Below are 25,801 nucleotides of genomic sequence, written 5' to 3'. Positions count from 1 at the left end.
GATGAAATCTGATTGGCTGTTAGTTGCCCAACCCAGTTTTCCTATTTTTGAACTGCAGTCCCCCAGTGACCAACATTGAAAGTGAATGTGATTCGCTGTTGGTGGCTCTGACCACTTTTTCTAACTTTGAACGGCAAATACCCAGTGACTAACTTTGGAAAGTTTAACAACCCTGGAATTAATACTTAAATAATGGCATCAGTTTAAATATAAACCAATGAAATTTAATGGGTGGAAATGGATTGACTGTTGGTGGTTCCGCCCACTTGTTCTAACCCTGAATACATAGTCAGCCAGTGACTGACTGTTCAAAGTTTGGGAACCCAGACATAAATAGTGTGAGAAAAGCAGCATTTTAAATTTAAACCAAAAAAAATTCAATAGGTGAAGTGTGATTGGCTGTTGGTGGCTCCACCCAATTTTTAAAACCTAAAAATGCAGTCCCCTAGTGACCCTGGGGTTAATACTCTGAGAATGGCAGCAGCTTGAATTTCTCCGTTGAAAATTAATAGTTAAAATCTGATTGGCTGTTGGTGGCTCCACCCACTTTTTCTAAATCTGAACTGCAGTTACCTGGTGACTAGCTCTGCAATGTTTGGAGATCTTGGTATTAATATTTAAAGAATGGCAGCAATTTAAATTTAAGTGTATGAAGTCTGTAGGTGAAATCTGATTGGCTGTTGTTGGTCCCGCCCACCTTTGTAAACTTGGAACATAGTCACCCAGTGACAAACTGGGCAAAGTTTGGGGACCCTGACATTAAACATGTGAGAATGGCAGCAATTAAAATTGCCTCACTGAAAACAATGAAAATATATTATATTGTATATAGTTGTTAGGCATGATGGGAGAAACAGAAGTTTTGTACCCTGCCTCCTCCATGTTTAAAAATGTAAGAAACTGAATGCATTTACTTTAAAAAGAATGTTTGTGACATGGCTACTGATTTCACACAGTCACTGTGGCAATTGCATTTTATATATAATGTTTCCTGCTTAACCACATTTTTTGGATTTGATTCGCTTCACAGCATTTCTGTACATATGCTGATTTGAGAATGCACCCTATGTGCCATGAATAGGGCTAGAAATTCAGTATTTCATTTATAGAACTGGCTGTGCCAGCACAGAGGTTCAGCGGCCCTGTAACATTAATGATCCAAGTCTTCAACGTGGCCCACAGGAGCTCATCATCTTGGATCTAGTCAGACATATATACTTTAGAGGGCTCTGGGCTGCTGTTGAGTAGGTAACCTTAGGGGCAATTGGAAATCATCAAATGGCAAAGGTAATTAGTTCTATTATAGATGCTGATGCTACAAGGCAATTCTGATTCAAAACTCATTAGTTTCTCAGCTTCCATGTAATGTCAATCTAAATGACTAATTAGCTTTGTATCATAATATATACATGTGTACATAAAGTACATTGTGAGTTGGTCAACATGTTTTTTAAATCAGTAGGAGGCATTTTAGAGACACAGATTTTTACTGGTGGTGGATTTGAGCAGGCACAGAAGGCTAAACCCTAAAGTTTACCAGCCTAGTTCTTAGTTGTGTTAGTAGTCCTTTAAAGTTACATGATCATGATGCTTGTAGCATAAAGGAAATGTTAGTTGGCGAGTATCAGGTCTCCCTTAATATGGGGAGCGCCCAAGGTTCTGTATTTGGTCAGCTGATGTTCTTCCTTTCTTTGGGAGACTTTATTCGTCTTTAAATATCACCTAAATATTGATGAATCCAAATGTATCAATCTCTTCACTAACCTGTGAAACTGAATCAGATATCTAACTGCCTCATAGCTATCTTCTCCTGGATGAATGAACACCATCACAAATTAGGCACTGTTGGAATATTTGTCACGTCTTTCCTTTAGGCAAACTATTTTGTACAAAATCCTTCTCATGACCTGTAAAGCTCCTTATTCCTCTATAACTCTAACTACACAAGTTCACCTGTCTTCATACATTCCTGACCAACACCTTTGTTCCTCTCAATGCCACCGCCTGGTCACACCATCTACATTCACTGCTCTGTTACACCTTTAGGGTGAAGACACACAGAGCTACTAGTAGCAGCTACTTTTCACGGCTACTAAAATAGGCAATGCATTTACTGATAACTGTCTGTACGTGTGTTTTAGCAGAGGCAATTCTCAGGATTGTCTATGGCAGGGTATTTTCTGGTGTTTAGTAGCTGCTCACTAAGTAGCACTGTATGTCTTTGCCCTAAACCTGCCTCTATTGTTGTTCCTTGCCTCTAGAATTCTATCCCTGAATTTCTCCATAGAGAATCTTCTCTTGAACACTACCTCTTGGCATAACATCTAATTCAGTCTTGGTACTTGGCCACTGTAAATTGCTACATATTTTTGTATTTGCTTGTGAGTTACCTACACACTAGTAATGAATCCTTCTAGTATACAGTAATAACAGCACTGTGCATCTGCTATAAATGTGGTTCTACAAATGCCATTGCAAATTTTAATGCTGTCATTTATAATTATTCTTTTGAATATCCCATTTGGGGTGGATATACAGAATATGTATTGCTGCGGGGGCTGCATCACTAGTGTATGTACTTATAATTGACTCTCTATGCTTATAATTCAGAGCTTTCTAGATATCTAGTTTCCAGATAAGAGACCCCATATTTTAAAAATATTGCTAGTTCAAATGTAATGTATGTATATGTGTATGGGGGAGGGGGGGTCAGAATCCCCCATTACTTGCTCTTATTTATCACTGTTCAATGTCTGGGCATTTGGTATCAATTGTTTTTTAAAGCGAAGATATTAAATTGGATTTAAAGTCTGAAAAATATGAATTTATTATGTTATTTGTTTATTATGCTGACATCTATAATATTAACTGTACATAGTGTGACAGTAACATAATACAACTAATGTGCTTTACACATTTTAGGATAATTTAAGGGTTGATAGTTTAATGGGTGTGTATAACAAATATGTATGTTTAATGAAATGATGGGTGTAGTTAAGGGCTTGTGAAGCTCAGGAGCACCTATTATGTTTAGCCTAGGATTAAGTGCTCTGTGCAGCAAAGGCTTTTGTTTTTGGCCCTGACTTTTCATGTTTAGATACTTTAATTTTTTTTTCTCAGAATTAAAAATTGTTTTTCCTTCACTTATTTGCGCACTCTTTCTCTTCTTTTTAGTTACATAGTTAATTTGAATTAAACAAAGGGCAAAGTCTATCAAGTTCAACTCCTTCAAATGAACCCCTGTGCACATTTATACACATGCTTATACAGACCTATCTATACACTCAAACATATAAACTATATATACACCAAAATATATGCTAACAATCTGTAGGTCTTACAATCATTAACAAAATCTGCCATCACAACCCCACCTGGCAGGGAATTCCCCTACCTCACTGCCCTCGCCTTGAAAAATTACCTACACTGCTTCAGTTTTTCAAGTCTAAGGGTAATGTCACACAAGTGTATGGAGCGTAATCTCTGCAAGCTGAAAAACAGTTGCCAAAAATACGCTCCATACGTTAAAAATGCCCCTACCTGTGCCTGCGCCCGAATAAATTGAATACGCTCGGGTGCAGGCACATGTAGCCGATTTCTGCCTAAAATGCAAAGTCTTGTCTTTTTAGCCGGATATCGGCTACATTACATTTATTTATAAAGCGCCAACATATTCCGCAGCGCTGTACAATAAGTGGGTTACATACATTGGACATACAGAGTAACATATAAAGCAATCAGTTACCGATACAAGAGGTGAAGAGGGCCCTGCCCAAAAGAGCTTACAATCTACATGTGCCTCCATAATGCCACACTGCTACCTAAAGAGATTTCACTACTTTTGTCTTGACTTATTAGGCACTCTTCATTGAACAAAAGTGGATCTCAGTCGACATGCTTTGAAATAAAGGCAAGTTATAGGAAACAGGAGAGAGGGCTGACAAAACCTGAACAGGGTATCTCTTGGGCAGAAATGGGGAATGTTGGTAAAGCAACAGATAACATGTTCTTTTGAAATAATGGTTAGTTGTGTTTCTATTGTCAATGTCAACAACAGCTGGAATACTTTGTACATTTACATAATTTTTTTCTGACTTGAGTTGTTACATGGTTCTGACAAAGTAAATATCAGTAGGCTTTATCACATAGGTGAAGGAACAATTACCAATATGCTCACCATGAAAGCATGCACCTCTATCACTGCGCAGAGGCTAGCAAAAGAGAACTGAATCTTATGGTTCCTTGAACTGGGCTAAAGGACTAAAGGAATGCTACCTGTAAAATTTCCCAGGGAGTATCTCAACTGACACGCTCTGCAGGCTGCAGACTAAATGCATCAGTTAAGCACACAGCAGGGTATTATTGATTACCTTCTCCTAGCTGCCCATGTTCTTTGCTTAGGTTGAACAACTCAAAAGCTAACAAATTAAGCTGACAAGAATGGAGATACTATAAGCCTTTGTGAGTCAGCTACTCCATAATAACAAATAAACCATCATATTGTTACATATGGGTCTGTCGTCCTTGCTTTAGCTTGCATCCCTTGCTTTCTGTGGCACTTTTACATGCTACATGACTGAGTCAGTGAACACCAAAATTGCTTTGTCTTCTGGGAATTCAAAACAATACAGTAGTAAAATGGTTCATTGTGTTTGTGTATGGCTAGTGACAGCAAAAGGTCAGATGCAGGAGTCCACTTTTCTTTAGACTTTCCTTATTATGAGAGAAAAAAGACAATATATAAGAAATAGCACTTAGAAACAAGAATTCTATTTTAGAAGAATTTAGAATAGATGTCCTCAAATCTGTCCATTAATAGATATGTATACTTTGATAAATAATATACTGTAGATGGTGGTACTCGTCTGGTGGCTATACATAGGCCGTAAATTGGCCAGATGTCTATCCCATGGGGCAAGGAGTGGATTGGCATGTTAATGTGGTCCTCAACCCTGACTGCCTATATCCTGTCAATGGGATCTGATCATTTGGACCTCAAAGAGGGCATATCTGGGAAAAATATGTTCATATGGTGACCTTGCCATATAAATGGATCTTTCGGTGTATGGGCACTGTAAGACAGGGTTTCTCCGCCCTTTCACCAAGGCTTCAAATGCTTACCTTGGTCAACTCCAAAACAATTATAATATATAAATATGTAAAAATTATAAATCTATTGGTGCCTAAAACTGTTATGTTTTCAAAGCATAGAAAGTAATACATTTAATTTTTGTAGCCTTCTACAACTGGTCGTGCTGAGTGTCATTAAGGTTTATCATTTCCTATATAGGAAAAGCCGTATTATGTGTGTTCACTTAAAATTGGGTGTTTTTGTGAAACTAGCAGAAACTGTTCTTTGCAGGGTTTGCTAATAAATCAGCAAGACATTTTGTTACAAATGTTGCAATCAAATGACCTATCTCTAACCACAGACTAGAACCTTAATAAAAAGAGATGTAATTAATAATAAAACCTTTCATTGTATAAAAGTATCTGTTTGTTAGGATCATTGCGTTCCAAGCTGGAGGAAAAAAGCCTAGTTGCGGACCATTTTGGATAGTTTCTGTCTATAACATGTTTTAGGTTAACTAAGGTTAATCTTAAAGGAAAACTATACCCCCAAACAATGTAGGTCTCTAAAAAAAATATATTGCATAAACTAGATCATATGTAAAACCCTGCTTCATTTAAATAAACCATTTTCATACAAATATACTTTTTTAGTAGTATGTGCCATTGGGTAATCTTAAATAGAAAATTGCCATATTAAGACTTAAGGGCCGCCCCCTGGGATCATAGGATTCACAGTGCACACAAACAAGCCAAGGCACACATACATGCTAGGCCCCATCAGCCAATTTCTTCTACACTTCTTTTTTCAGTTAAAGCAGAATTATTTCTGGTCATGTGATCTCTGAGGGAGCACAAAGCCCATCACTAAATGGTGGATCAAGGGAAAGGGTGTAAAAGGGCAATATTTACTGATATACTGTATATATTGCAGATTGTCGAGATTCTAATAAGTCACATAATTTAAACTATCTGTTGGTTAAAGGAGAAGGAAAGGCTAAGTCACTTGGGGGTTCCAAAATGTTAGGCACCCCCAAGTGACTTAGATCGCTCACCTCATACCCCGGGCTGGTGCCCCTGTACGGAGAGAACAGCACCAGTCCGGGGTAGCAGCGAGCGCTTCCTACTTCCTGTAGCGCCACGCACGCATGCGCAGTAGAGTGAAAAGCCGAACTTAAAAAACAAAGTCGTCTTTTTACTCTACTGCGCATGCGCCGGCCGACGGATTTCGCCGGGAGAAGAAAGAGGAAGGAGGAAGCGCTTCCTACAGCTACCCTGGGCTGGTGCTTTTTTCTCCTAACAGGGGCACCAACCCAGGGTAAAAGGTAAGCGATCTAAGTCACTTGGGGGTGCTTAACATTTTGGCACCCCCAAGTGACTTAGCCTTTCCTTCTCCTTTAAGTATTCATTCCGGGCATATAGTTTTTCTTTAAGGCGGGCTTTCTCTCTTTAAGGAGCTGAGGTAATTGCACTGAAGTATTTGTTTAAGAAACTAGTGCTATTCTCTAATCCTCTATTAAATTATCTTTGGAATAACAGAACAGTCTAACTAGTTAATTTTAAGAGTTATAAGAAAGCGTAGAATGATTGGTTTGATTGCTTTGACGGAATTTGTATAAGAAGCTAGCCCATGTAACAGTTTTGAAATCTGATGTTTAAAATGATTTGTTTATTGTTATATTTGCAGAAATTACCATGAATTAGTTATATATTGAATTAAATCTCTAAATGATTAAAATGCCTGTTTAGAAGTTTACTGTTTTCCAGCTTTTTCCAATTTAAACAAACTGTCACTCAGGAACATTGTTCAAGAGTTTTTTGCCGCCAGTTCTAATCCTAACAGATTTTTGCTGAAGTCATCATTTTGGGGGGCATGTGTGCATTGGTTTTGTATACAAAACCTTACAAAATACGCCAGCATAACTTACTGCAGAAAACAAAAGCGAATTCTTCCAAATTTGGTGTTGCACGCCAAGTCCCCCTGTGCGATCTACTCCCTGATCTACACTCTTTCCAAAGTATCTGCAATATGTGAAACTTGGTTTTAGGAGTTTGCAATTCTTTCCATAAGTGGTATAATTAATAATGAAACACTGCTTTCTTAGAACAAGAGTCACTGTATGTTCTTTATTTGTCCTGCACATGGTAGAGGGAAATGGAAACATAAGAGAAACGGGAATGAAATCAGGATGCACTGCAGTTCAAGGACACCTACTGCTACAATGTGATGTTACTGGAATGCAGGGGAGCTATTTGCATGGTTAAACACTGTCTGGTCTCGTATTTGCCTTTTGACATCTTTTATTTCTACTTTAGTGGAGCTGATTGCGTAGTCTTTGGGTGGTCACTAACAGAGAACAAAGTTGAGAACTTAGTTGTTGTCAACGTATTTCAGAATTGGGGTAATGTGGCCAAGTTTTTGTGTCGAGTTTCTAATAGGAATGTACAAATTATAGCATAACAGCTTTCCTTTAATGCAAGGTGGCATTTTCTCTTGTAGAGATGGAACAAAAGTCAGTAGCACATGTACTAAAAAATAGTGTACAAAAAATTTTTTTTTATTAAAACATGTACTGCCCAGCTCTCTCTGTGGCTTGTAAAAAATTCCAACTGCCTCTTTTAAGCAGTTCAGTTCTCATTTGCAACAAGAAAAGGAGTGAAGCTGATGAAAGGTGTTTGGATTTAGGTGCATACTGGGCATGTGGCTGAGCATAATGGAAAAAAACATGGAGAGGTCAGAGCATGGTATGAAATGTCCAAATGTTATACTGGGAAAACCAACAAATATGCCACTTTTTGTGAAGCTTATTTTTCTTATTCCTCACAGAAATCATGAGATGGACTGTACAAAAAGAGAAAGTATCTAAATGGCTAGGGTGCCTTTCTGTCTCGTCCCCTGTGAAGTGTGCTTTCCATGACCTAAGACTTAACTGTCATACACGTAACTGTCCCACTCTTGAATGGATAGTCCCAAAGTTTTTCAGTAGGAAGGGTTTGAGCAATAATTTTTCAAAATTTAATCAGTGAATTGTTTAAATATGTTTATATAATCTTTAGTCAGATAAATTCTCACTCTTGTGTTAAACAGCATACACACTATATTGAAATCCCATGTGCTACTCATACAATATTTTTCAGGTGGAGTTTTGGAACAGAATAGTTTGTAATAAGTGAACTCTTTTGGTGCCATTGCCAGATTATCACCGAATATGGTCTTTCCAACTGCATTAATGAATTAAATTGTGATTGGTAAAGGAACTGGGTGGAATTCATTAAATGAACCCATGAACTTCCATGGGTATGCAATAGAAAATGGTGTAGAGAGGTGAGGCGGTGCCCTGATCTTATTACCCTGTCTATGTGGGCCTCTATCAGCAAGTGCTGTAGTCCTGCATTGTCTCAAGTGAGTGCGCCTTGTTTTTGATGGGTGGTTTCAACATCATTGTACATTGTACTAGCGAACTAGTTATGAAATAGGGCATTGGGTGCCTGGATGGATGCCTGATGATTTAAATGCTCTTTTCAGTGCCGTTCCTGCCATGAATCAAGAGTCAGCAGACTAAAAAAACAGCATTTTATATTTTATACAGCTGTGCGTGTTGGGTAAGCCTCTCCAAAAGATTGCCTATAGCTGGGTTGTGCCGGGGGTAGGTTTGTACTTAATAACTTTTAGTTTAGGCTAAGAAATGGATCAACGTAGAATTTCAGATGTAAAGGAATTAACCTATTTAGGAAAGAAGCCACTACAGACAAATGCTGCTGAGTAAACTTGCTGGACTACATTTAAAAAAGGGGGTATGCCAACACATCATATAATGCCAATAACACTGTGCAAATCTCATCCTTTTACCCTTTCACATGGTAAGATTTGCTTGTTTGGCAAGGCCTCCAGACAAGCAAATTTTCCTCCAATATGCCTACCTTGGTTGGTTGATAGCATGAAAGAACTGATGCGGTGCTCCATCAGAAAAATCAAACCTGCCCTGGCTGGTTTCTGGCCAGATATTGGTTGGAAAAGCCTGTCGGAGGGCCCCATACACGGGCAGATAAGCTGCCGAATTGGTCAGAAGGACCGAATCAACAGCTTTAATCTGCCCATGTATGGCCACCTTTCCAAGTACATTTTGAAAACTTGCAAAATACAGGAGGGGTTTGAGCGTCATCTTTTATCAGGAGTAAATGGAAAAAGCTGTTTTACAACTGCATACTTGATATATAAACACTGTACATATTTTACTTATATATAAAAAAAAACCCTGTGGGGGAATACGTTTTTATTCATGCTCTTCAGTTGCTGATAGAGGACTGCAATCTGCTAAGCACAGCAAGACAGCTGGAAATGATAAGGGCACATTTAGTAACTTCCCAATGAAGTTGCCTTGTAACTTATCTTTGCTTCTAGTAAGGATATATCTAGTCTGGATATAAGTAGAGACAAACATTTAATCATATTTAAAATATAATTTTAAAGCACTGAGCTATCAAACATCTGGCAATGGCCAATAACCTTGCAAATAAAGGACGCAAGAACTTTAAAGGAAAAGTAACACAAAAAATTTTCAAGTAAAAAATCTATTCTACCCTGCCCCAATAATTGCCCTATCCTGAAAACCATTTATTATTTTGAATGCTGTAGTACAAAATACCTGTTAAAAGTTGGCTTCCTGTCATTTGAAGAAAGGCGATACGGCGATGCAGGGGAAGTATCAGGGGAAGCATCCATTATGCGGCGATCGATTGATCGAGCTTAGCAATCCTTCTGTATAGGAAGGAGTCAGGCTAGGCTCAATCAATCGATCACCGCATAGTGAACGCTTCCCCTGATACTTCCCCTGCATCCCCGTATCGCCTTTCTTCACATGACAGGAAGCCAACTTTTAACAGGTATTTTGTACTAAAGCATTCAAAATAATAAATGGTTTTCAGGATAGGGCAATTATTGGGGCAGGGTAGAATAGATTTTTTACTTAAAATTTTTTTGTGTTACTTTTCCTTTAAGGGGTGGTTCTTCTTTAAGTTTACATTTTGTTATAGAATGGCTAATACTAAGCAAGTTTTCAATTGATCTTCATTATTTATTTTGTATAGTTTTTTTCTCTAATTATTTGCCTTCCTTTTCTGACTCTTTCCAACTTTTAAATGGGGTCACTAACCCCAGAAGCCAAAAACGACAATTTTATTGTTTATGTTACTTTTTGTTCTTTATTTTTCTATTCCGGTACTCTCATATTCATATTCCAGTCTTTCATTCAAAGCACTCCCTGGTTGATAAGATAATTTGAACCCTAGCACCAGATGCCTGCTGAAATTTCAAATTGGAGCACTGCTAGACATAAACATTAAAAACAAAACAGAAATAATACAAAATAAAGACCAACTGCAAATTTTCTTAGAATATTGAATGCATAATGATAGTGGCTGCCTGTCCAGTGCCCAGACAAGTTTAATGATTGAGCTTAACCAGAAGATTTGCTTTATTCTGACGCTCAAACAAATGAGTGGTTACTAAAGTCTGTGCTGAATTTGGTGCAGTGTACCAGTATGTGAATGGCATACCACCTATGCCGGTATGAATAGTACCATGGATATTGGTTGGTTTGAAGAACAGGCATCTTAGAATCCTTCTCTGCCGATTCATGGTATCTGCATTACCTGGCAAGGAAGGGAAGAGGAGCCAAAGTGAGACTTTTTCTGTGTTGATTTCAACATTTGTGCACAAATGAAGAGGTGGATTGGAAATCAGTAACCAGCACTGTCTGACGCCAATATTCTTCTCTCGGTTTTAGTTGGGCTTTGGTTTGATGGTTTGTATGGACTCTGTGACAACAGAGCATGCTTCTATAGCTTGGAGGTTAATGAACTTTTTAGGAAAGGCAAGTGTTTAAACAAACAATGATGAAAGTCTGTCTATTATAAGAACTTTGGTTGTGACATAGTTTTGTTGATATGTGGGTAGATATGAGGCTAGATGTAGACAAAATATTAATGTCATTACAGTTGGCCAGCCATTGCTTTGTGTCATGGGAAACTGGTTTAACCTGTTAAATATATTTTAGGTTTGTAATAACAGCACTAGATCTTCTGTTACATATTCAGTTGGCATATTCTCTATGTGCATATTTTATGTGCTAAGGGGCATCTTTAAAGACTGACAACAAATATTGAACTTTCTACATAAGGTTACTTTACCAGCCCACAGATACTGCAGTCCTAATGTTGGATCAAAAGGTCTGGAGCTGTGGTTTTCTGGCTATTTTGAGTCAACGCTGCCTTGAGTTTCAGCATTTGGGCAGTCTTTTACCACCCCCTGTAACAAGGTTACAGTTATACAAATGCACTGCAATATCAGTTATTAATTTATAATTCAAACAGTATCCAGGACAGAAAATTGGTATACATTTCCAAATGTCACCCTGAATGACCTTCAAGCTGGGATTACAAAAGGATTTAAGAGAGTAGTACTCATTGTTTCCAATGGCAATGCAATATAGGAACCCCTAAAGCCCTATTGATTAGTAACCCTGCAGCTCTACATGAGTAATTTGATGTATGGAAGTATAAAAACAGAAAATGATTGCTTTCTATGCCAGTAAGTTCTAGTGGCAGCTAGGAGGCTAGAAGGCTAAATAAGAGTTTAGTATTGATTTTCCTGTTTGTTGACTGGGTATTTGAATTATACTATGCATTTATTATTTCAGTATAGGCATGATGCATGTCTATATATATGTACTTAAACGCTAACAGCAATAATATATATATACAGTATATCCTTTTTTTTTAAAGGTGGAAATACCGTTTAATCAGCCATTCTATGATAGTCTTTCAAAAAAAACACAGACTGTGAAAATTTTAGTTATTGCTTACAGAGATCTTTTTCTTATGTCTGCAAGGTTGGCAATTTATTATCCACATTCTTATAGTCAGCCATGATGAAGCAGCTATTCAAAATGAACCCAAAAAAGCCTTGGCTCTCAGACTTTTAACTCCAGACACAACCAGGGGTGCCCCACAGCAGTTTTTAGCTGATATATCAGAACAACTGTTAACTTTCCCCCCATTACTAACATGAGTCTAATAAGAAACAGATGGTAAAATCTCACTACCTAGTATTTAAAAGCTCAAGAGGTTGAATTCCTTCTCAGTAACGCAATGATCTCAGAAGGTGGATAAAGAAAGGGGGGGCCAAACTGTTCTTCATCCAGATGTGATTTTTTTTTGGAGCGCGGTTTAATGTTGACACAAAGGCCTGCAGGCTTTTGAAAGAAATCCATAAATGTTCTTGTTCAGTCATTAAGTACATCATATGTAAATTGTTATTCTTTGTGAATTGGCTACAGCTATCTGGTGTCACTTAAATTACATTTTTATATGATAGTATTAACATTGTAAAAAGTTTGACTTTTTTAATCCAGTTGTCCAAGCTATACTATTCAAGAAATACAGTGCTGCAATCCTCTAAAATATATCCAATTTATTTTAAGAATAAATGTGACTATAAGTTATAATGTATTTGTATACTCAACAAAGATTTAGGCTAGAAATGCTATACCTTCTGTACAAGCCAAAGGCCTGCAGTTAAGATCTGCTGCTATGTAGATTCTCCACTCAGTAGCCTCTCCAGCTGTGCTTAGGGGCCGACTAAAAATATACAATATTTATACAATATAAAGCTGTTTAGTAATTAATTTAACTTCACATTACATGGCAACATAGAAGTCAGTTCATTCTAAATCAGAATTGATCAATAGGAGATGTTCTTCATTTCCAAATACAATAGCTTACCAAAACTCCATTGTTTTAATGTCATCAATAAAAAAGTAGTCTTCCTCCTCAGCCATGTAAATGCAGAGCTCAGCAATAGGTAGAAAGTTTCATGGAGGACTCACAGTTTGAAACGCTACTGCACTTATCCTTGTCATGCCTAGCAGCCAATCAGGTCAATGCTGTACAACTGAATGAATGCACCCAGACATTGTGATACTTTCTACCCACTACTAGTTTCTGCATTGTACTTACCCTTAAATTTGAATGTTAGGGGAATGATCGCCTTTTAGTTTAGTTTAGAATATTGTATTTAGAAAAGTTTTTTTATTTTGCAAGGTCATACCATTTTGAACATCCCTTTATATTATTAGCAATAGAACATCAGCTTCTAGAACAGAACTATATTCCCCTACTAAGCCATTGGAAGTATAGTGGTAAGGCAGTAATGGCCAGTAGGCAGATCGGGACTCACATACAACATGCCCAACTGTGGCCCGCAAATGCTAGGAAAGTAATCAGGGAGCCTTTGTCTACTGCCTACAGGAACTGTATGGACAGGATCAAAATGTATATTCACAGTTTGCATTTGTTTGCCAACTTATTTGCCAGTTGATTGCACTGTTTAAAAAGGACCCCAAGAAACTTTATATCTATGTTACTGGAATTTTGTGACTTGAGTGCCAGGGTCCCAGATTCTGCAAACAGTGGCATGTAAAAGGTTAACCATCAGTAGTGACTATTTAGAAATAAACATGTTGCCTTAATCAGTTCTCCGCTTGAACCAACCCTCACAATTGCACAGCGGGAGTAAGAATAACTTTATGTAAGGGCTTTTTAAAACATAATTGAAATAAGTGAATGATATATCAGTTGAGAGACTTTTGCAGTGAAACACAATGTTGCCCAAACGAAACATATTATATTGCTGCTAAATGTGAATTTAACATTTTCTTTACAGGAAAACGTCTTCACGAAAGATTAACAGAATGCTTTCCAATGAATCCTTGCATACTCCTCAGTTCAACCGTTCCATCTCTGAATCCTCCATGGACAACTCATCAATGGAAGATTTCTGGTGTGAGGTTAATAATATTAAAGAAAGCAGTGAAGATGGACAAGACGATAGCCTGTTAATGGAAGTAAAGCCAGCAGATGGTGAGACACAGTTATGTAATCAAAGGTCCTAGGGCCCCAATCCCTTTCACCACTAAACATATCTCTTGAACCCTGAATAAATGTGCATTGGCTCCTTCTTCTACTTTTATTATCAAATCCTTAATGGGCACTTAGCTTATTACAGGTTCTCTCACCCCATATTGCTCAACCCATTTTCTGTACATGACCCAGGCATAACCCATTGCATTCTCACACTAATCTTTCCATCCAATAAAATGTGTGACACTATCATCTTGGAATGATAATGACCACAGCTTTATTAGTTTTCAGAAATAAGATTCCATAACATAACAATTATATAATATATTAATAATAATAAACAAATCCAAATTCTTATTACAACATTTTAACAGTAATATCAAAACATGGTAAACCTTGCAAATATTGTAAACAGTCTGCCCTTAGTCTGCCCTTAGCTGAAGCACTATCCTTCAGCTGTAAAGCATCCTGGCCCAGAGGATACGCCGCCAAACTGTAAGTATCAAAGAGCCTCCACCTTACCTGGAGCGCCCACCATCACCTATTAAGTATTGTCCCCTGGAATGCATCCAGAATAATGGCCACTTTCCTTAGGGGTTAAACCATCCCACCAAGATAATCCTCTCTTACCAGCCCAAATATTTTCCTGGGAGACTGACAAGGGCCCGCCCACTGCTGTGACAAATATCCTTCATGACCAAAGGTGACCCTCCTGCTTTCTTATTCTCCCGTTAACTAAATATAAACTCTTGTACCCCAACCCTCCTTGGCCACACGTGTGACAGCGAAGAAAATAACAAACCAAACCATAAAACCACCCCTTTCTAGGGAGGGCAGGAGGGGAACTTTACTGACTTTTGGCTACCCTAAAACGGTGACCAGGCAGCCTTTCCTCAATCTAAAATGGGCATCTAAACCAACACCCCGCCCATTACCCCTCCCCTTTACTTAAAACCACCTATTGGGCTTCTGTGAGGGCTAGGCCTGGGTCTTGCTGTGTCTCCTCCAATATTCGCTGCTATCCGTGGGCTTCCTATCCTGCTGACACCTCCAGGTGAAAATAAGATGTGAACATATACATTTTAGATAATAACAATATAAGAATCACACCTTTGCTACCTGTGTAACGCATAGTCAGAATGGGTCTATACTTCACAGTACTTTGGAAAAACACTAATCAAACCTTAATAATCAAGTGTTTATTATCCACTATAGGTCCACTATAGGTTTTCATTGTTAGTCTTCCACATAACAAATCCATACCTGGAATGTCTCCATTCTCAGCAGTTATTTCATTTATCTCTTTCACTCCATTAACTAAAGGTTTCTGCACTTTCTATAGCCTAACATTTTTATATGTCATCCCTCTACATAATGCTTTTACCTCTGTCAGTCACAATGCTGTTACTTTGCCTGTGCTTGACCCCACTTGTTCCCCCATCTGTTTATTCTCATGCCCTTTCTCAGTGTACTGTATTCTATGAAAGTATTTAGCTTTTCTAGGAAATACTGCACAAAACAATATATAAACACTTTTTTATTCTTAAATTCTATTGATTAATTAAATTCTATTGATTATTAAATTTTATGACACATTTTACTTGCAGATAAAGCCTTAGAAACAAGCAGCAGCAAACAGTTGTCATAGATCCACTGTGTCAGTTTTGAAATATGGTAACACATAACACCGTTCATTAGTTTTTTTTTTTTACTCAACTTGGACTGTGACATCTTCAAACAATTCCTGATATTGTCCCTTTTATGTATCAGTCCAACATTAGTTAGCCATGGACCAATAAAGGTGACTGCTGTGCCTGCAAATGTATTGATCAGTGAACACTGTGTGTCCAGCAAGGAACACAAGAGCTACATGGGAATCACATTGCTCCATTAATTCTTCATTTGTAATGAGGCTAAAAAACTTGAATGTTTTATTAAATAAATGAATAAAGTTGTTAGAGAGAGTTCCCATTGACTTCTATACAGCCTCGCCAGTTTTTACTTGCTGAGTTTTTCTCACAATTTTTTTTTCTTTAAAAAATCCTGACCTTTCGAGGTCTCAGAAAATACTTGCGCTTTTTTTCTAGTCCACTATTTCCCATGTTTTTCCTAAAAAAACTAGACAAAGAAAGTGTCACGGTCAGTATCCCAAAACTCAGAACAGGCTCCAAGGGTCCGGTCTCGGCTCACGCTTCTGCCTATAACCGCCGCCTTTCACGTCGGGAGGAGCCCTTTGCTACTCGGATGCCGCCAGGTCTTATTGTGAGAGACCCAAGGAGAGAGTTCTGAGCAAGCACGGGAACCAATCGTATGACAGGTAGATGGGGAACACTTCAGAGTGGTCAGGGGAGGCCGGAGTCAGCAACGATCAAGCAGCGCAGTACAGAATCAGAATCCAAGAGAATAGTCAGACAGGCAGAGGTCGGTTCAGGCAGCAGACAAGGAGGGTCAAAAACAGGCAAAAGGTCAATACAGGCAGCAGGCAAGAGAGGTCAGGAACAGGCAAGGTCAAGAACACAGCAGAACAGCAGGATAATCGCACCCAGGAAGTAACCAGAGGTAAAACCTACGTTGGGCAATAGTTTCCATTCAGTGAGCGCTTAAATATTTGAATTTTGGCGCCGAAATGACGTCATGCGCGCGCCGGCGACAGACGCCAGTGCGCATGCACGCGCATCAGGAGCGCGCATGCGCATAAACAGCAGAGCGAGGCGCGCGCGCGCCTAGAAGGCATCGGCGGGCGTCCCCGCACCGGAGGAGGTGGCGGGCGTCCCCGTCGCCCCACTAGACCACCAGGTATTGTTACATTAAGTCAACTCGATTTCTGATAATTCAGCCCCATATAGCCACATGTAGAACAAATGATGCAAGTAAATTCCAGCTGTAATTTTAGGTCACCAAGTTCTCAGTGACAACTGCCATTTGCCATTCATTTTCAGTTCATACTTGAATATGGGCAGGGACTTATAGTGACTGAATAATTGAAATGAATCATTCCAACCATCCGCACCAGCTAGAATTGCATATCATCCATCATATTATAAGAACTTTCATGTTTGCATGTTTTAAGATAAGTAACTGTGTATTTTCCATGGGGTCTGATAGGTCTAAGATAAAATCCATTATGTTTCTGTAGAAGGGGATCTGGAAGCTGAATGGCTGCAGGATGCTGGCTTGTCCAACCTAATATCTGGCACCCAGGAACATGACGGACAGGCATTGTTGTCTACACTGACAAGAACACAAGCAGCTGCTGTGCAGAAAAGATATACCACTTATACTCAGACAATGAGGAAGAAGAACAAGCATACAGTGCGGGATGTAAGGGATATCTTTGGGATCAACGACTCCACTGTAAGTACCAGGGTTTTAATCGCAGTTAATAATATCCCTGCCTAACAAATCACACAACCGTTAAGGGACAAATTTAGTAATAAAAAGAATCCATAATGAACGGAGCCATTGATTTTCCAGAAATGTTTTGTGCATCCCCTTAGGGCCCCTGCGCAGCTACTCACAAAGCTACGTAGCTCTCTTATCTGCAACAAACCCTCCATTTTCTTTTTGACATTGTGCCAAAAGAATTTATCCTTTGTGTCCTCAAAAAAGAAAAAAAATGCTGTGTGTCGTTGTTCTTGGCTCTGGTCTCAATCTTGTTTGCAAACAAGCAAGCTCACAGCTTAGAGGAAACATTGCATGACACATAACATGGCATAATATGTGGGTATTTCATGGAAAGCCATAAAAGAACATTATTTTATATTCCTTACTCTTAGATAAATATATAATATCTTCTTATAGTGGCACCATTTTTATTTTATTACAGAATGTTAATTTGACTATCAGATATAATGACCTGTTGTTTTTTTTTTTTTTATCAAGGCCTTGTCTGTCTGTTTTCTGTGCCCTCTTTGGGGCTCTATACTTGGAGAGGCCAATTAATCAACATTCTCATTTTTTTAGAGGTTTTTGAAACTATGACTAAACTCATTTTCTCTATGAATGCCAAGTTATGCCAAGTTACCAATTTATTAAAACAGCCTCTTGGGAAAAAAAGCATGAACAAAAAAAGATTGCAAAAAAATGTGAAAAACACAATTTTTTTGTATTATCCCACAAATGAAATCATAAAAAACCCTAAAAATCTCTAAAATCACCAAGCTTCATGATCTCGACAGCTTTAAGATGGTGTATTTCTTCTTTCGGATTTGTCAGATCACATAATAAATGGCAAAATAACATTTTTTTGTGACAAAATCGTAATTTTGGGGCAAAAAATATGAATCGTGAAAAAAAATAAAGCTTTATTAAATGCTCCTCTAAAATTGTTTTGTATGGATTAATGCAGCTTAGTTAGCATCAAAAACAAGATAGGGTTTTATTATTACAGCGAAAAAAAGAAATAATTTTTAGAAATGTGAATTATATGCTTAATAAATATTTTTTCTTTGTCTATCTAATATTTTAGTATTGGAAGCAATTTATTGTAGTACTATGCATTTTTAATAACTGACCTTTATTAGACTGGAATCGTAGTTATTGTACAATAATACATTCACTGGTAATAGAAATATATATATATATAAACATTCCATCATGTATGTATTCATTAATCAGTGAGAAATACTCAGATTGGCTCGGCACATTCCTAACAAAGGTCAGGAATTTTTCGTAACTATTTGCTACTATAACAGGAAGCTCTGACAATGTAGAGGAAATGTGTATTTGAAAAAAATCATGTTCCCCCCAAACATCCGACCCACTCAGTCACAGAAATCATCTCATCTGATTCTTCAGCTTTGGTAGTGTACGTTCTACAACAATAGAAAAACACATAGAGTAGATCCCAGCATTACTCAGGAATGCTCTTATACTTTCTGCTCAGCTTAATGAATGTTATAGTTACATTTTCCTCCTTATTACTGCCTATACCACTCTATCAATTTAGCAGTCTAGTATGGCATTTTCTCTTTATTGTGGCACCTTTCTCTTCCCTTGCAATTATTTTCTTATAAGAAAAATAATAATAACTTTCTTTGCTGTGTTGAAAAGAAAAATGTTGCTATTTAAAAAAATGCAGTATAGAATAGAAATCTGGGGTTTGAATATCCATACATTCAAATTGCAGACTGGAAGAAGGAAGTAGAGAAAGGTGACTTATTTAAAACAACAAAAAATAATGAACTGAAATTAGAGGTGAGATTAGAGGTAAGGGAGGTTCTAGTTTCTAGAGACTATTGTCATGCATTATGCCATTACCTTACAAATTATTTTGTATTTATTTGTGTGAATTTTGTTCTTGTTTGGTAAGTTTGGAAAAGTCTCTGTGTTCCTAGGAGCCTCTTTTCATTCCTGCACAAAAACTATTTGTGGAAGGATTTGTGAAGGAAATCCCAATGATAACAAGGAAATACATTTCTGCAGCAATAAGTATGGCAATAAATCTTTCTATATAAATAAAATTACCTTCATAAAAGTGGATTATTTTATTCTACATTACAAAATATTTTGCAAGTGCAGCCAAACAGCTGAATTGCATACTGACAACAACAAAACTATTAACAATATTATGTTTTTTCATTGCAGCCATCTTTTGAACCTAAAACACTGTCGCCTATACCATCAAATGGGGTTCAGCATATGATAAAGAAGCCAATATGGAAACCAGTAACCAGTAAGTAGGATTTAGCAGATTATGTCCTAAGGAAAGATAAAACTCCATACTGCCTGCAGGTTTACTATTATCTATCTACAGGTATCTATCTATCTATCTATCTATCATCTATCTATCATCTATCTATCTATCATCTATCTATCTATCTATCTATCTATCTATCTATCTATCTATCTATCTATCTATCATCTATCTATCTGTCTATCTATCATCTATCTATCTATCTATCTATCTCTAACCTTAGGCAAATGTTTAGATCACATGGTGTCCATGCAAGACCTGTCAACCACAGACCACATCTACTGCACAATATAGCGTATTAGGATTTTGTACCTAGCCCAATTCATTTATGATGATATGCAGCTTTGGAGTGACATAAAGAGAACAACTATCCTTGTGTTTCAACGGACACCAGGAATTTGGTTAATAATGGCTGCGGTTAAAAGATTGGTGTCTTCTAAAATATTATATTACCATATTGATATTGGAGCACTGTTTTTTTATTCTTGTTCTTTTAATTTTAAAGTTATTGAAAGAAACATATTTGTTGAGAAGGAAGAGCAATAGTGCTTGCTATTTGGCCATCAAAAGAGAGAGGGATGGCTACTTTATGAAGGGAGAGTAGGCCAAGAGTCCCACTGGGAGAGACAGTTCTTGAGACAGTTCTACAGCAGACTTTTGGCTGTTTGGTTTGAACCTCAATAAGTTTCTGACTGCACAGCGAGTTTGGGAGCTGCTAGCGAGTTTTGCATGTAATTTAAAGTGTTGCATGTAGATTAAGTGTATAGTAGGCGTTAAAAACAAAAAAGGCGTTTGAAACTTAAAAGGCACTATACAAGGGATTGCACTCGGGAGACTGTAAGTACCCAGTGGCAATATGAGTTGCAGTATGATTGCTGGTGTTACTCAGTGTGCATCTTGCCGCATGTATGTGGTCCTGGAGCAGCAGTTCCATGCAGCATTTACTTGTGAGAGATGCAGGTGGGTTTTCCTCTTGGAATCTGAGGTGCAGAATCTAAGGGGGGAACTGGCAGCACTGAGGGCAGCTGCAAGCATGGGGGAGAACAGGAGGCTCACTGAGCAACCACTGGCAGGGGCCAGTGTAGTGGGGGGTGGAGAAGGGACAGTGGAGGTTAATGAGGGAGACAAATTTGTAACAGTTAAGAGGGGAAGTAGGGGACACAAGGGTAGGGGGGCTGGTTCACAGCTTGTACAATCCAACAGATTTGCCGCTTTAGGTGAAGATGCTGGGGAAGACAGCTCTGAGCTAGCATGTATGGAGCGGGCTGACTCTCAGAGCACCCTGGGAGCCGGCACCTCTAATACAGGTGGGGGGAATAGTGCTAGGAAGGGAAGGCAGGCTATAGTTGTAGGGGATTCAATTATTAGAAAGGTGGATAGGGTAATTTGTCGCAAAGACCCTACATGCCGAACTGTGTGTTGCTTGCCTGGTGCTAGGGTTCGGCATGTGGTGGAACGAGTGGACAGATTGTTGGGAGGGGCTGGGGAAGACCCGGCGGTCTTGGTACACATAGGTACCAATGACAAAGTTAGAGGAGGGGGGGAAGTCCTCAAGAACGATTTTAAAAAGCTAGGTGCGAAGTTGAGGGCAAGGACTTCCAAGGTAATTTTCTCAGAGATATTACCTGTGCCACGAGCAACATTAAGAAGGCAGCGGGAGCTTAGGGAGATTAATGCGTGGCTGAGAGATTGGTGTAGGGAGAAGGGCTTTGGGTTTCTCCAGAACTGGGCTGATTTCTCAGTCGGCTACAGGCTCTTTGCCAGGGATGGGCTGCACCTCAATGATGATGGGGCAGCTGCTTTGGGGGAAAAGATGGCTAGAGGGTTGGAGGAGATTTTAAACTAGGAGTGGGGGGGGAGGGTGCAGAGGGAAATTCTGTGGTAGACAGGATAGATGAGGTAGTGGGCATAGTAAGGGAAAATGGGGGAGGAGACTTGCTTCGGGATACTGATAATGGCAGGGAGGCCCATAAGTTGTTTACACGTCATTCTCACGCCGGAACCAGTATTAAATGTATGTTTACCAATGCAAGGAGTCTGACTGGTAAAATGGGAGAGCTGGAGGTACTGGCGTTGGAGCGGAAATATGATGTGATTGGAGTTGCTGAAACTTGGTTGAATGAGTCTCATGACTGGGCAGTTAATATTGGGGGTTATACATTGTTTCGGAGGGACAGGGGCAATAGAAAAGGAGGAGGAGTGTGTCTGTTCATTAAGCAGGAATTAAAAGCAAATATTAGGGAGGAAGTGATGGGGTTAACAGAGGGAGCTGAATCCTTATGGGTTGAGCTTCTCACAGATAGTAAGGAATCTACCAAACTAATTGTAGGGGTATGCTATAGACCCCCTAATGTAAGCGAAGAGGAGGAGGCCCAGCTCCTGTTGCAAATAGAAAAGGCTGCTAGTTTGGGGCAAGTGATAATAATGGGGGATTTTAATTACCCTGATATTGACTGGGGCAATAGTACTGCCAGGACAGTAAATGGGAACAAGTTTATAAACTTGCTGCATGACAACTTTATGTCACAAGTTGTTGTGGAGCCAACCAGGAACCATGCTATACTAGATCTAGTGATCTCTAATGACCCAGAACGTATAGCAAATGTGCAAGTGGTTGAACCCCTGGGTAATAGTGACCATAATGTTATTTCATTTAATGTTTGGTGCAGGAAACAAATTTACACGGGGGCAACAAAGACAATGAATTTTAGGAAGGCAAATTTTAGCTCCTTAAGGGCAGCGCTTCAGGGCATAGATTGGGGCATTATGTTTTCTGATAAAAATACAGAGCAGAAATGGTTGTCATTTAAAATGATATTAAATCATTACTGTTCTCAATTTATTCCATTAATAAGAAAAAGTAGAAGTGTTAAGAATCACCCTATGTGGCTTAACTCTGAGGTAAAGAAGTTAATAGGGAGAAAAAGGAAAGCTTTTAAGAAATATAAGTCAGAGGGGACAGTAGCTGCGTTTAATGATTATAAACACTATAACAAGTGTTGTAAAACAGCAATCCGGAAGGCAAAGATAGAAAATGAGGAGCGCATCGCGGCCGAGGCCAAGACTAACCCCAAAAAGTTTTTTAAGTATATTAATAGTAAAAAGATGCAGGTTGAGGGTGTGGCCCCATTGAGTTATAATAACAATATGGTTACAGCGGATACAGAAAAGGCAGATGTGCTTAACCAGTTCTTTTCTTCTGTGTATACAGTAGAGGAGCCAGTGGGACAAGTCCCACCCAATAGCTGCAATGTTGCCTCAGCTCCAACTACACAGTGGTTGGCACAGGATATGGTGCTTAAAGGGTTACACACGATAAATGTAAACAAGGCACCTGGGCCAGATGGAATACACCCTCGGGTACTGAGAGAGCTAGGGGCAGAATTGCAGTGGCCCTTGTTTCTGATATTCTCAGACTCTCTTTCATCAGGTATGGTACCTAGGGATTGGAAGAAGGCGAATGTCATTCCCATATTTAAAAAGGGAGTAAGATCTCAGCCTGGCAATTATAGGCCTGTAAGTTTGACATCCGTGGTGGGCAAGTTATTTGAAGGCTTGTTAAGGGATCACATTCAAAATTATGTAGTGGAGAATGGCATTATGAGCAGTAATCAGCATGGCTTTATGAAGGACAGGTCATGTCAGACCAATTTAATTGCTTTTTATGATGAGGTAAGTAAGAAGCTGGACAGTGGGGATGCAGTAGATATCATCTATTTGGATTTTGCGAAAGCATTTGATACCGTTCCCCACAAACGACTGCTTTCTAAGCTAAGGTCTATTGGTCTTAGTGAAGTCGTTTGCACATGGATAGAAAACTGGCTACAGGATCGGGTACAGAGGGTGGTTGTTAATGGTACATTCTCTACTTGGAATAAGGTTCTCAGTGGGGTCCCTCAGGGTTCTGTACTGGGTCCACTTTTGTTTAATTTGTTCATAAATGACTTAGGGGAGGGTATTATGAGTAATGTATCAGTGTTTGCAGATGACACAAAACTCTGCAGACCAGTCAATTCTATCCAGGATGTGACATCCCTGCAGCAGGATCTTGACCAACTGGCAATCTGGGCAGCTAAGTGGCAGATGAGATTTAATGTGGATAAATGTAAGGTCATGCACCTGGGATGTAAAAACATGCAAGCCCCGTATACCCTTAATGGGACTGCACTAGGCAAATCCATAATGGAGAAGGACCTTGGAGTCCTTGTAGATAATAAACTTGGCTGTAGCAAGCAATGCCAAGCAGCAGCTGCAAGGGCAAACAAGGTTTTGAGCTGTATTAAAAGGGGTATAGATTCACGGGAGGAGGGGGTTATTCTTCCCCTTTACAGAGCGCTGGTAAGGCCCCATCTAGAATATGCTGTTCAGTTTTGGTCTCCAGTGCTCAAACAGGACATTACTGAGTTAGAGAGGGTCCAGAGAAGGGCAACTAAGCTGGTAAAGGGTATGGAAAGTTTCAGTTATGAAGAAAGACTGGCCAAGTTGGGTCTGTTTACACTGGAGAAGAGGCGCTTAAGAGGTGACATGATAACTATGTATAAATATATAAGGGGATCATATAATAACCTCTCTAATGTTTTATTTACCAGTAGGTCCTTCCAACGGACACGAGGGCACCCACTCCGTTTAGAAGAAGGGAGGTTCCATTTAAACATTCGGAAAGGATTTTTTACAGTGAGAGCTGTGAGGTTCTGGAATTCCCTCCCCGAATCAGTCGTGCTGGCTGATACGTTATATAACTTTAAGAAGGGGCTGGATGGATTCTTAGCAAGTGAGGGAATACAGGGTTATGGGAGATAGCTCTTAGTACTAGTTGAACCAGGGACTGGTCCGATTGCCATCTTGGAGTCAGGAAGGAATTTTTTCCCCTCTGTGGCAAATTAGAGAGGCTTCAGATGGGGTGTTTTTGCCTTCCTCTGGATCAACTAGTAGTTAGGCAGGTTATATATAGGCATTATGGTTGAACTTGATGGACGTATGTCTTTTTTCAACCCAACTTACTATGTTACTATGTTACTATGTTACAACAAACTTGCAAAATGCAGATTTTTACAATTATGTGTTCCAAACAATTTGTGAGTGTTTAAAGGTCACAATAACCCATGGACTGGTAATTTGTTTCACTTAACTTAAAAACCATGGAAAAGCCATAGATTTTTAATTAAACATCACAAAGTATGACAAAGATCACAAAGTATCACAAAGATGTATTCATTTAGCTCATGTTGAACATGGCAGAATACCGCCCCTTTAAACTTTTTCTCTTCTTTATTCTACATTTTTATTTCTATGTTTAGTCTGATATTTTTTTTTCTTTCAGTGGGCTTTTTGTTGTTGTTGTTGTTTTTGTCTGGCATTAAAAATCAAATTCTTTTGGTTGAGCTTTCTGGTAAATGCACTAAGAAAAACAGCATTGCATTCCTCTCCATTTAGGGTCTGTTGGAAATAAATGCAGAACTATACTAATTTGGTAGTGATATATGGTAGAGGGAAGTTTTATTGTGCAACATACTGACTCTTTTGTATGTTATATAGAAGTCTATGCACAACCCCTTTTAAAGAGAGCCAAACAGTGAATTAGTATTGCAACAGGGCAGCTCTGCATTGCTGAAACAATTTCTTGTTGTCCAGAACTTTTGAATAGGTTAGTGCTTTAGAAATTTGTGGTAATAATAACAATGATATTAATGTAGACTTGGATTACTGTACAAGCTATTACTAAATGGGTTGTTTGTATGAAAAAATGGGCATAGTTTCCCAAGCAAGGTTTTGCCAAATCTGGGACAGGCTTGGTGATTGGAGAATGGCACTTAGGAATCAATGCCCTGCTCAGGAATAAGTGAGTTAGGGGTTGCAGAAAAAAATAAAACTAACTTTAAAGGTTATAAAGGATATTGACACAATAAATGTATTTTAATATGAGCTGTTGTAGCTTCCCAGAATTTCTTCCCCTTATGAACAGGTACAAGAAAGTTGTGAGACCACCCTTTCAAATGTTGAAGTCATTTTTGTCTGGATTCCTTGGAAATAAGTCATGGAGTCCAATTTGATAAAAGAGCAGTCGGTAGAATTCAGGACAGAATAGCCTTCTGGGAATTCACCTGCACCCCCAGTGCT

The 25,801-nt window shown here is 38.8% G+C and overlaps 1 protein-coding gene across 4 annotated transcripts in view; it reads left to right on the top strand.

Annotated features, from left to right (window-relative positions):
- Positions 1 to 25,801, top strand: part of arhgap28 (Rho GTPase activating protein 28) — a 114,083-nt gene that overhangs the window by 55,057 nt on the left and 33,225 nt on the right. For all 4 annotated transcript variants that reach the window (XM_031903842.1, XM_002938054.5, XM_031903841.1 and 1 more), the window contains exons 2-4: positions 13,793 to 13,989; positions 17,126 to 17,343; positions 19,576 to 19,663. In XM_031903842.1, the coding sequence (XP_031759702.1) occupies positions 13,821 to 13,989; positions 17,126 to 17,343; positions 19,576 to 19,663 (475 nt within the window). In that variant the 5' untranslated portion in view covers positions 13,793 to 13,820. The remainder of the gene's footprint in view (positions 1 to 13,792; positions 13,990 to 17,125; positions 17,344 to 19,575; positions 19,664 to 25,801) is intronic.

The sequence above is a fragment of the Xenopus tropicalis genome, chromosome 6, assembly GCF_000004195.4.
Source record: "Xenopus tropicalis strain Nigerian chromosome 6, UCB_Xtro_10.0, whole genome shotgun sequence".
Lineage (NCBI taxonomy): Eukaryota > Metazoa > Chordata > Amphibia > Anura > Pipidae > Xenopus > Xenopus tropicalis.
The sequence above is the reverse complement of the archived record's forward strand: the minus strand, read 5'-3'. Positions and strand labels throughout refer to the sequence as shown.